The 10,544-nt window shown below is 41.6% G+C and overlaps 1 protein-coding gene across 1 annotated transcript; it reads right to left on the bottom strand.

The window, feature by feature from the left end:
- Nucleotides 1–395: 395 nt before the first annotated feature.
- LOC107715076 (amine sulfotransferase-like) lies at nucleotides 396–6,485 on the bottom strand. Its single transcript, XM_016521114.1, has 6 exons — nucleotides 6,261–6,485; nucleotides 5,379–5,581; nucleotides 5,172–5,298; nucleotides 2,487–2,581; nucleotides 2,186–2,366; nucleotides 396–615 (listed from the first exon to the last, which is right to left on the bottom strand). The coding sequence occupies exons 1-6, from the start codon at nucleotides 6,424–6,426 to the stop codon at nucleotides 488–490; spliced, it is 900 nt and encodes a 299-aa protein (XP_016376600.1). The 5' UTR covers nucleotides 6,427–6,485; the 3' UTR covers nucleotides 396–487.
- Between the last annotated feature and the right edge of the window lie 4,059 nt (nucleotides 6,486–10,544).

Genomic DNA, 10,544 nt, shown 5'->3' with positions numbered 1-10,544 from the left:
ACACACGGGTCACCTAATCCTTCCTCTGGAGTCGATCATGCAAAGCGACTGGGATTAGCAAACTTCTCTGAGACTACTGAAGATCTGAGTTCAGATTGTGATCTACAGTCTAGGCCTAATATAAAAAAATCCTACACCACCGAGATCCTACACTCAACCAATTACTCTACAAATTTAGTTCTCCTACACCACCGAGAACTACATTTTTGCAGAGTAATTGGTTGAGAGTTTCAAGACAAGTATTTTACTTAAATTAATTGCTATTTTCATTTTTGAGTGAAACTTATTACTTGCATGCTCATGCTCATTGAAATACTAACCTTTTCTGTCAGTGAAAGGGTGAACCCTGGATAAAACGTTTCAGTTTTAGCAATAAAAACAAAAAAACAAAATTATTTTTCACAATATTATGCCTTCCTTTTATTATTGTGATAGTGTTTTATCTTTATTAGTTTGTATAATGGATGGGATGTCACAGCTTGAGTTTTCAGCCATGCAATTCAGAGATGTCCCATACAAAGTTAAGAGGTACGTCCTTCATTCTTTCTTGGTAGACGCGGTCAAAACATTCACTCTGAGCCACGGTTAAAGTGTTCTTCCATTCACCAACCGTTCCTGTAACACAGCAGTTTGAAAACATTAATATAACATTTTCCCACTGCAGCTGATATGTCACACTTATCACATTTAAAGGGATAGTTCACCCAAAAATGAAAATTATGTCGTTATTTACCCTCATGTTGTTCCAAACCTGTAAGACCTTCGTTCAACTTCTGAACACAAATTAAGATATTTTTGATGAAATCCGAGAGCTTTCTGGCCCTCCATAGACAGCAAGGGTCCTACTATGTTGAAGGCCCAGAAAGGTACCAAGAACATCGACAAAATAGTCATTGTGACATCAATGGTTCAACCGTAATTTTATGAAGCTACGAGAGTAGTTTTTGTGTACAAAACCCCCCCAAAATAATGACTTTATTCAACAATTATTTCCCCTTGAGTCACACTCTGCCTCCATTATAGAGAGAACCACAATGCATGCTTGTGCTTTCCTTCAAATAAACAAGGTGCAGCACATGCTTGTTCTACGTAAGCAGCACCACGCCACAGTACTCTCCATAATGGAGGCAGAGGTGACTCAGGAAAGAAGAATTGTTGAATAAAGTTATTTCTGTGTTTTGTTTTTGTTCAAAAGTATTCTTGTAGCTTCCTAAAATTATGCTTGAACCACTGATGTCACAAGGACTATTTTGTCGATGTTCTTGGTACCTTTCTGGGCCTTGAACATGGTAGGACCCTTGCTGTCTATGGAGGGCCAGAAAGCTCTCGGATTTCATCAAAAATAAAATGTATGTTCCGAAGATGAACGAAGGTCTTGGGTTTGGAACGACATGAGGGTGAGTAATTAATGACAGAATTTTCATTTTTGGGTGAATTATCCCTTTAATAATGAACTTTTAAATAATAAACAATTTCAAAGGTCTAATGTTTTGTTGATGTTGCATTAATAAACCTGAATGAGACAAGCAGGGGAAATAATGATACTTAGAAATATGATAATGCTTGCATTGCCAACTCTTAAAGGGTTAGTTCATCCAAAAATGAAAATTTGGTCATTAATTACTCACCCTCATGTCGTTCCAAACCCGTAAGACCTTCGTTCATCTTTGAAACACAAATTAAGATATTTTTGATAAAATCTGAGAGCTATTTTGGAGAGTATGCCAGAACATAATCAACATAATAAACATAATCAGCGTTGTTTACGTTCAGTAGACAGCGTGTGCATGCTAAACGTAAACAACGCTGATTATGTTCTGGGATACTGTCCAAAATGGCAGAAGACAGTAACTCTGTGAGAAGAATTGTTGAATGAATTGTGTTATTGTTTTCTTTTCGCACAAAAAGTATTCTCGTTGCTTCGTAAAATTACGGTTGAACCACTGATGTCACATGGACTATTTTACCAATGTCCTTACTACGTTTCTGGACCTGGGAACATTGCAGTTGCATTGCTGTCTACGGAGGGTCAGAGAGCTCTCAGATTTTATAAAAAATATCTTAATTTGTGTTCCGAAGATGAACGAAGGTCTTACGGGTTTGGAACTACACGAGGGTGAGTAATTAATGACAGAATTTTCATTTTTGGGTGAACTAACCCTTTAATTTTTCAATTTGGTCTGACCTTTGCGCAAAAAGAGTCCTTTTGGGTGGTCTGTGATATTCTGAGGAAGGAATTCATAGTTGGCCAAGGGGTCTTTCTTCATGTGCTTGAATGTGGCTGTTTCCACCACTTTATCAATCGCTGCATCTGACAGATTCTTTCCCACAAACTCACAGATTTTCACAATGACGGATCTGAGGTCCTGATAAAAGATTTGTACATTTCATATAAATATTAATATACATTATATCCAAAGAAAAATACAATAACTCCAAAAATTTTGATGGAAAGGTCAAAGGGTCATAAACCAAAACAGACTCACCTTGATCATTTCTTCATAAGTAAGAATCAGGATGTTGTATTTGTCTTTATTCGTGATCCATCCTTTAACATGGTCAAACCAACAGCCACCAATCACTACAAACCAGACACAACATTAGTGTTTTTTTATACTTTGTAGCAGGTTTAATACCTTTTTTTTTTTTTTACCATTTTACCATAACCTACACTGATTGATATATCGGAGTGTCTATTTACACTAAGTGCAAATAGCCCACCTTGTTGGCAGAGGCTATTTACACTAACTCCACCCACCAATGTGTGATTGGGCTAGTCAACACTATAAAGATGACTGTCAAACATTAGCTCCAACTGTATTAAAATCATAGCCATAGGTAACTGTTTAGAGCTACAATGTAATTACAATTTATTTATTTACTTTTATATTTTATTAAAGTTCTATTCTGAGCCCCTATATTAGGTGGGTTTACTTCCATAATATTTGGGGGAGGGGGCACAACAATACATTTCTGCTTAGGGGACCCATTTGGCCAGCCCTGTTTGAAACAGGCTTCTAGGGGCAGGGCTGGAGGTTTGCAAATCTAGAAAAAAGCCCTTCATCAATGAAAAGCAAAGAAAAGCCAGGCTGAGGTTTGCAAAAGACCATAAGTATTGGACTGTAGAGGACTAGAATAAAGTCATCTTCTCTGATGAGCCTGCTTTTAAGCTTTGCACAACACCTGGTCATCTAATAGTTAGACGGAATCCTGAAGATGCCTACAAGCACTGTGAAATTTGGTGGAGGATTGGTGATGATCTGGGGGTGCTTCAACAAGGCACATTCGTCTTTGTAAAGGGTGCATGAATCAAAACATGTTCAATGTTGTTCTTGAAGAAAACTTGCTTCCTTCTGTTCTGACAATGTTCCCCAACTCTGAGGATTGTTTTTTTTCAGCAGGGCAATGCTCCATGCCACACAGCCAGCTCATTCAAGACCCTGCCATGGTCAGCCCAATCTCCAGACCTGAACCCTATTGAAACCTCTGAAATGTGATCAAGAGGAAGATGGATGGTGGAGATGAAGCTGGAGATGCCATGGGGAATGTTATGAAAATAATGTGGATGAATATTCTTGGAGGGTCGCACAGACCTCCACGTGCTAGCCCGACGGTACCCTTACTGCTGTTAGGTACCAGGATGAAATCCTCAGAGCCACTGTCAGACCTTACACTGGTGCACTGGCTCTGGGTTCCTCTTGGTGCATGTGGCACAAGTTTGTAGTCAGTTTCTGGTGAAGAAGGCATTGATGCCATTGACTGGCCCTCACGTTCCCTAGACCTAAATCCAAATGAAAACTGGAACATTATGTCTCAAAATATCCAAAGCCGCCAAGTAGCACCACAGACTCACTGATGCCCTGGTCCAGGTCTGGCAGGAGATCCCCCAGAACACCTTCCGCCATCTCATCAGGATCATACCTAGATGTTGCCAGGAGTGCCATACACACTACTGAGTTAAATTATGAGTTTCTTTGATGAAATCTATGCAAGTTTGATCAGCCTGTAATTTCAGTTTTTTACTTTGATTTTCAGTCCTCAGTGGGTTGTTGATTTTAGTTTCCATTGGACATTGTCACATCATTTTGTTATTAACGAATTACTCAATGTATGTAAGTAACGATTTTCAACTTGAATATTATGGTTGTCGATTTAACTCAATTAACGCCCTCACACGAGTGCTGTTTTTGTCTCAAATGTGATACTGATTTTATACAACAGTTAAATAAATGAGAACTTAATGTTGTGTTATATTAAGACACTATATTGTTTGTTTTTGTTCAATTTTGCCAACGTAAATATTACCTTTAAAGCCACGGCAGAACTGTTTTGCCTTTCCAAGTAAGGCCCTGTCCCACATCGCACCCTAAACCCTTGTGGTCTTCCTCTAAGTCCACGTGACATAATGACACTTTGACTGTCGTGTAGAAGTCTGCCGCAGAGCTCACCCCAGTGCGGCCTCGGCAGAAGTGCACATTGAGGGCGCATAGCGGCCGTAAAGGGGGCGCTCACGAGCATCCTTCTGAAAGCTAAAATGACAAATGGGACACCCTACGGTCTTGTGGACTTAATGGACACGCGCATGTGGCAGCCATTGTAAGTCCACAAGACCGTAAGTAAACATGAAGTGTGCCATTTGGGACATTTCATTTCTGAATGAATTCGCGTTTTAAATGAATCAAATGAATGAATGACCCAATGTCTGTCACCTACTGGCAGTTTTAGTTTCTTATTTAGAGTATTATTTAATTAAAATTTATTGTATTTGTACATATCAATAACAAATCTAAAAACTAAAACAAAAATGCATATTAATAAAAAACTAATTAAAGAGATAGTTCGCCCACAAATTATAAATGAAAAAAAAAATTCCATAGCTACTTTTTGTAATATCGCTTTAATGTAATAATCGCTTTAAATTTTCTTGGGTGCTTAATTAGTCAATTGTGTGCGATTAATATGCGATTAAGTAGATTAATTAATCACCACATTGTGTAATTAATTAGATTACAAATGAAAAATGTATATATACACTGTTTTTAACTTTTTTTTTTTGTATTTATATTAAGTGTCTAATTTCCACCAAAAAAAAGGAATTTCTAAAAATTTACCCTTATGACTGGTTTTGTGGTCCAGGGTCACATATTAGGTCTATTGGTTTTGGCCCTTACTCCATCCTGTGAAGAATTTTTCCAGCATCTCATCAAAGTTCTTGGAAGAATCCAGGTTTTTCATGTTGTTGGAAAAATGGAAATAGGACACCATGATGTCTTTAGGGTTTCTCATGACATAGATGACCTGACAGCAAAAACAGATTAATTAAAAAAGTTTCATGACATCATGAGAGTTCATTAATCGATTGATAAATGTGTACACACTTTTCCTTTTCTTTGCAGCATTTTCGGCATCAGCGGCAGGAGTAAATGGGAACAGAAGAGTCTTGGAGATGGACGTGTGTTGTAATTTTTCTCCATTGCTCGATACTCTAGCCATGGCATCTGGTCATGGGTGATTTGGTTGGCTTTGTCCGCGAATTCTTCAGCATATATTAAGGTCATGATCCGTTGGGTCCATACCGTACCTGAGAGAGTGATGTAGAGTCGAGCATAAAATACTAGGGGCTAGATAATGTTAAACATTTTGTCCTTACCTTATCCCTTTAACTGTCACCCGTCCCCTCTGTGGGACGCCTAAGTTTACTTCACTATATTACAATTAAATCCTAATCTAATCATGACAAACTATATATCGTTGCAAAGGTCTAAGACTCCTAAATAGATATTTTACCAATGTTTTTGTTAAAAATTATGTAGGAAAAGATGAGTACACCTCAAAGATCTACATCATAACAGGAGTTCTGACCTTTGTCAAAAAAAGTCTTCTTTGTTGCCTTTTTCTCTATCACACTTTAGAAATCATCAGAAAAAATATATCAATTGAAAACTTTAAATCTCAAAATTCATCCTTTGAAACCCATTTTAAAACCAAACATTGCAATGCCATGAAAATGGTACATCAATATCATGTTACAAAATGTTTTCATTCATGAATTATAAAAATGTAAGTTTGGATCGTGCACTTTCACGTCTATGTTCAAAAATGTGAGTGACAGTTAAGGAGTTAAACATTTTCGAACTAATGCAGAGTTCACACTGTTCTGCTAGATTAAACAGTGGCAAAGTCAAAGTACACCAAACATTTTACTACAGAGGTCAATTTTAAATAGACATTTCATAAATATAGCCTAACATCTCACTTACCAAATTTGGGGAAGGTAACAACAAAGACATCATCATCCTTTGTTTCAAAATCCTCTAAACTGTCAATATATTCTGGAGTAAGATCATGATTTTCTGCCAAAGTTATGACAGTTCCTTTGTAGGTGAACATTTTGTCACCAAGCATTTTGTATTCCTGCTGAGCCATGTTTGCGATCTTACTGAGCCAAATGAAGTCAACACTAGTAAAGAGTGTAAATAGCAGAGAAAACATTGATTTATCCAGGACCTGATTTCACTGAGAAAAGAGCTGTTACATAACAGTCTGTTAAAATGTTACTTTTGCATAATTCATTGCCAACATTTGGATTTGTTGCTTTAACCTAATTCTTTATTATCTGCCTTTGTAGATCAATGTAATAGTGATGTTCAGAAGGCCAACAATATAACAAATATAAATGCAAAGACTAGTATAACGCACAAATCCTGCTTGCATTTGGTTCATTTTTATATACTTTCAATAATATTCTAAATAAGTGGATCTCAACCTTTTTGACATCAAGGGTCCCCAATTTTATTAACAGAAGCTGGGAGTGCTGGCATATTGTATTAACTGTAATTCATTTTTGTGATTCCAGAATGTGGCGAGGGGGGCGTGGTTCAGCGAGTTCTGCAGCAGGAGAGAGAGACAGGAGACAAGCGGTGCGTAAGTGAGTCAAGTGCAAATGACAAACACCTGTGTCTTGTTTCAGTAATTGGCGTGGAGAGACCAGATAAAGGCCACTGGGAAAGGAGGCAGGAGGAGAGACCCTGCGTTCCATTCGGAAGGGCTCATCCCTATGCCCTAATCCCTTCAAAGGGTTTACCCTTCGGAGTGAGAGCTTCGAAGGGTTGAAGGGTGTAGGGGACCAAACAACTGTTTCTTGAAGTGCCCTTCTGCGTCATCATCTTCTGCCCACACGGAGGCACCGTCATCATGCAAAAATCTGCGCAAAGAATCATGGGAGCCCGAAGTGCCTATCAGCTATACCCTTCGAAATCCTTCATTCCGAAGGGCCCTTTTAAGTGGCCAGTTTTGAGCACTTCGGTTTGGAACGACCCTTCAATATGGTGGTCATGATTGTTTTCACTCCGAAGTGCCCTTCGGAGGGCAATATATCCCGTTTGGAATGCACCAAGAGACTGACTGGGACTCGTACCGGCTGGAGTGTGGAAGCTGTATCTGAAGTTATATTTGGAGTTATATTTAACTTATGCGGAGTTGTTTAAAGCGTGTTGAGCGCACCTGCTTTTGTGTTATTTTGAGAAGTCAAATAAAATACGAGTTCCAGTCACGCCGACCCTGTCTTCTTCCTTCCATACACTGAACCTTATTACACTGGTGCCGAAACCCGGGAAGGAAGAAGATCGCCGCTGCCATCATGCAATCATCGTCTAGTACGCCGTTTGTGGAGGTCATTCAGTCGCTCGCCAGTCTGCACCAGGAACACCATCAGGCACTGTTGGGCATGAGGGACGACCAGGAATGGTGTTTCCAAGCCCTCGTCCAGGCCCAACAGGAAGACCGCGAGCTGTTCCGGAGCTGGATCAACTGGGAGGTTCGGGCTAGAAGAACCACGTCTGCTCCAGCCCCACCCACTCATGTGCCTCTCAACAAGATGGGTCCTCAGGATGATCCGGAGGCATTCATAGACCTGTTCGAGAGGTCCGCAGAGGCATGTGGATGGCCACAACTGAACTGGCCGGTGCGGCTTATTCCTCTGCTGTCCAGAGAGGCGCAGGTGGCCGCCCAACAACTGCCAGTCCAGAACCTCCTGGTCTACCAAGACCTGAAACGTGCCATCCTACAGCGGGTCGGCCTGAGTCCAGAGCAACACCGTCAGCACTTCAGGTCCTTGGACCTGGGGGAAAGTGGCCGACCCTTCGTGATGGCGCAACAGCTCCGGGACGCCTGCCGCAGATGGCTGATGGCCGGGGAAAGCGACGTTTAGGAAATCATTGACATGGTGGTACTGGAGCAGAACGTGGTACGTTTGCCGAAGAAGACTGCGCAGTGGGTCCAGTGCCACCGCCCGGCGTCACTGAAACAGGCCATCCAACTGGCGGAGGATCAGATGGTGGCGTGCACCGGGGCTGGAGAATCTTTGCCATCTGTCTCCCTCTCTCCCTTTTCCTGTCCTTTCTCCCTACAAACCTGTCCCGTTTCCCAGGTCCAGAGGGAATCTCCCTCCACGAGCCGCATCCCGGTGGAGGGGTAGTTCCGCTACAAAGTGTAACGGACGCACTGTTTCATTTAATCTCCCGGGTGGGAATCCCCAAAGAGATTCTCACCGACCAAGGCACGGCGTTTATGTCACAAACTCTCCGCGAATTTTACGAATTATTGGGCATTAAATCAATTCGCACCAGCGTCTCTCACCCACAAACGGACGGTCTGGTGGAACGATTTAATCGCACGTTAAAAACCATGATTTGTTAATTCGTTCACGAAGATGGCAAAAATTGGGACAGATTGCTGGAACCCCTGTTGTTCGCTGTGAGGTCCCTCAAGCCTCCATGGGGTTTTCCCCCTTCGAGCTTCTCTACGGTCGTCAGCCACGCGTGGTGCTGGACGTCCTAAGAGAGACTTGGAAGGACAGACCTTCAAACAGTAAAAATGAAATTCAGTATGTGCTGGACCTGAGAACAAAACTCCACACGTTGGGGCAGCTGTCTATGGAGAATTTGTTACAGGCTCAGGACAGACAAAGCCGGCTCTACAACAGGGGAACCAGATTGCGCGAATTTGCACCAGGAAATAAAGTGCTTGTATTGCTCAAAACTTCTAGTTCTAAATTACTCGGTAAGTGGCAAGGGCCCTTCGAGGTCACAAAACGAGTTGGGGATCTCAATTATGAGGTAGTACGAACAGACAGGAGTGGGGCACATCAGATTTACCACCTCAATCTCCTTAAAAAATGGAGCGAGGTGGAATCAGTGATGCTGGTGACGGCAGAGAGCGGAAAGGAAGATCTAGGGCCAGAAGTGAGCTCTAAAAAACAATCTCTCGCCCTGGCCCCAGGGGGAGATGACCTCTCGCCCTCCCAGATCACTGATGTGGCCAAATTGCAAGCAGAATTTGCGGATGTGTTCTCACCCTGGCTTCCGGCTTCGCTACCGTTCGGACGTTCTTGCTTACTGCTCTGCGCTTTGCTCCCTATTTCTGTACTTTTCTCGTATTTTATTAAGATTTTTACTTCAGCAGATCAGCACAGTGCTCAAACAACACACTTTTGGCACAAACACTAAAACTAAAATTGAGAACAGATTTTAAGCATTAATGAATGCGGGTGAGGAATCCTCAAATGTGATTAAACATGGATCGGATCAGCCAGCAGCTAACATCGCTACTAACAGACGCTCAAGGTCGAGCAGACAGCGGCTTTCAGCTCAGAGCGCAGCCGAGCCCAGGACTCTGATAGTGGGCGACTCCATTATCAGAAACATCAGTAGCAGAAATTCAACAACATGCTGCTTTCCTCAAGCAACAGTTTCTGATATGAACAAGGAACTTTGGAAAATTCTAATGAAGCACAAGACTGCAAATCGAATCATCATCCATGTGGGGAAGAATTATATTTGGAAAGAGCAGTCAGAACTCCTTAAGAAGGACTTAATTGAACTCTTTGAAACACTTCGAAGACTTAAAGTTTAGTCGTTCATCAGTGGACCACTCCCAGCAAGGGGAACTATTTTGTTTTCACGTTTGCTTGGGCTGAACACATGGCTACAAAGTATCTGCAGCTTAAAATGAGTCAATTTCATCGACAACTTCAATCTTTTCTGGGGCCATAGACAACTGTTTAAACTGGATGGCCTCCACCTAAACAAACTTGGTGCAAGAGTGCTAAAGGACAACATCTTCTTCTCCCTCCATCATCCTTCAGTAGTGTGTGCCAAACCACCCAACCTGAATGGCTCACACACACCTGGACATAGTATGAGTGACGACAGGACATCATATCAGCTTCCGAGTCATCATGTGGTTGACACATCCCACAAGGACACTGATAACACCACGCAGCCACAACAAGCACTGCTCATGGAAACTATCCCGGCTGAGCCCTGCCCACAGAGCTCATCACAGACAGACTGTTTCATCTAATCTGTGGCCTGTTATGCATCAAACTAATATTGCTGTTGAGACAAAATGCAATGCCATCAGGTTAGCATTTATAAACATTCGCTCACTAAAAAATAAATCATTTCTAATCAATGACTTAACCTGATACAGCTCCAGTGTGCCGCCCGCGGTACACTGCATGCTTTGAGGGTTAACTTTGTGAA

The sequence above is a fragment of the Sinocyclocheilus rhinocerous genome, unplaced genomic scaffold (genome assembly GCF_001515625.1).
Source record: "Sinocyclocheilus rhinocerous isolate Xijiao unplaced genomic scaffold, SAMN03320098_v1.1 scaffold509, whole genome shotgun sequence".
Lineage (NCBI taxonomy): Eukaryota > Metazoa > Chordata > Actinopteri > Cypriniformes > Cyprinidae > Sinocyclocheilus > Sinocyclocheilus rhinocerous.
This window is presented reverse-complemented; position numbering and strand designations above follow the sequence as displayed.

Coding starts and splice junctions, on each gene's coding strand:
- LOC107715076 (XM_016521114.1), bottom strand. CDS start 6,426: ATGGCTCAGCAGGAATACAAAATGCTTGGTGACAAAATGTTCACCTAC. Junction 2,582..5,171: donor AAAATTCTTCACAGGATGGA/GTAAGGGCCAAA, acceptor TCTGGTTTGTAG/TGATTGGTGGCTGTTGGTTT. Junction 616..2,185: donor AGGACTCTTTTTGCGCAAAG/GTCAGACCAAAT, acceptor GCTGTGTTACAG/GAACGGTTGGTGAATGGAAG.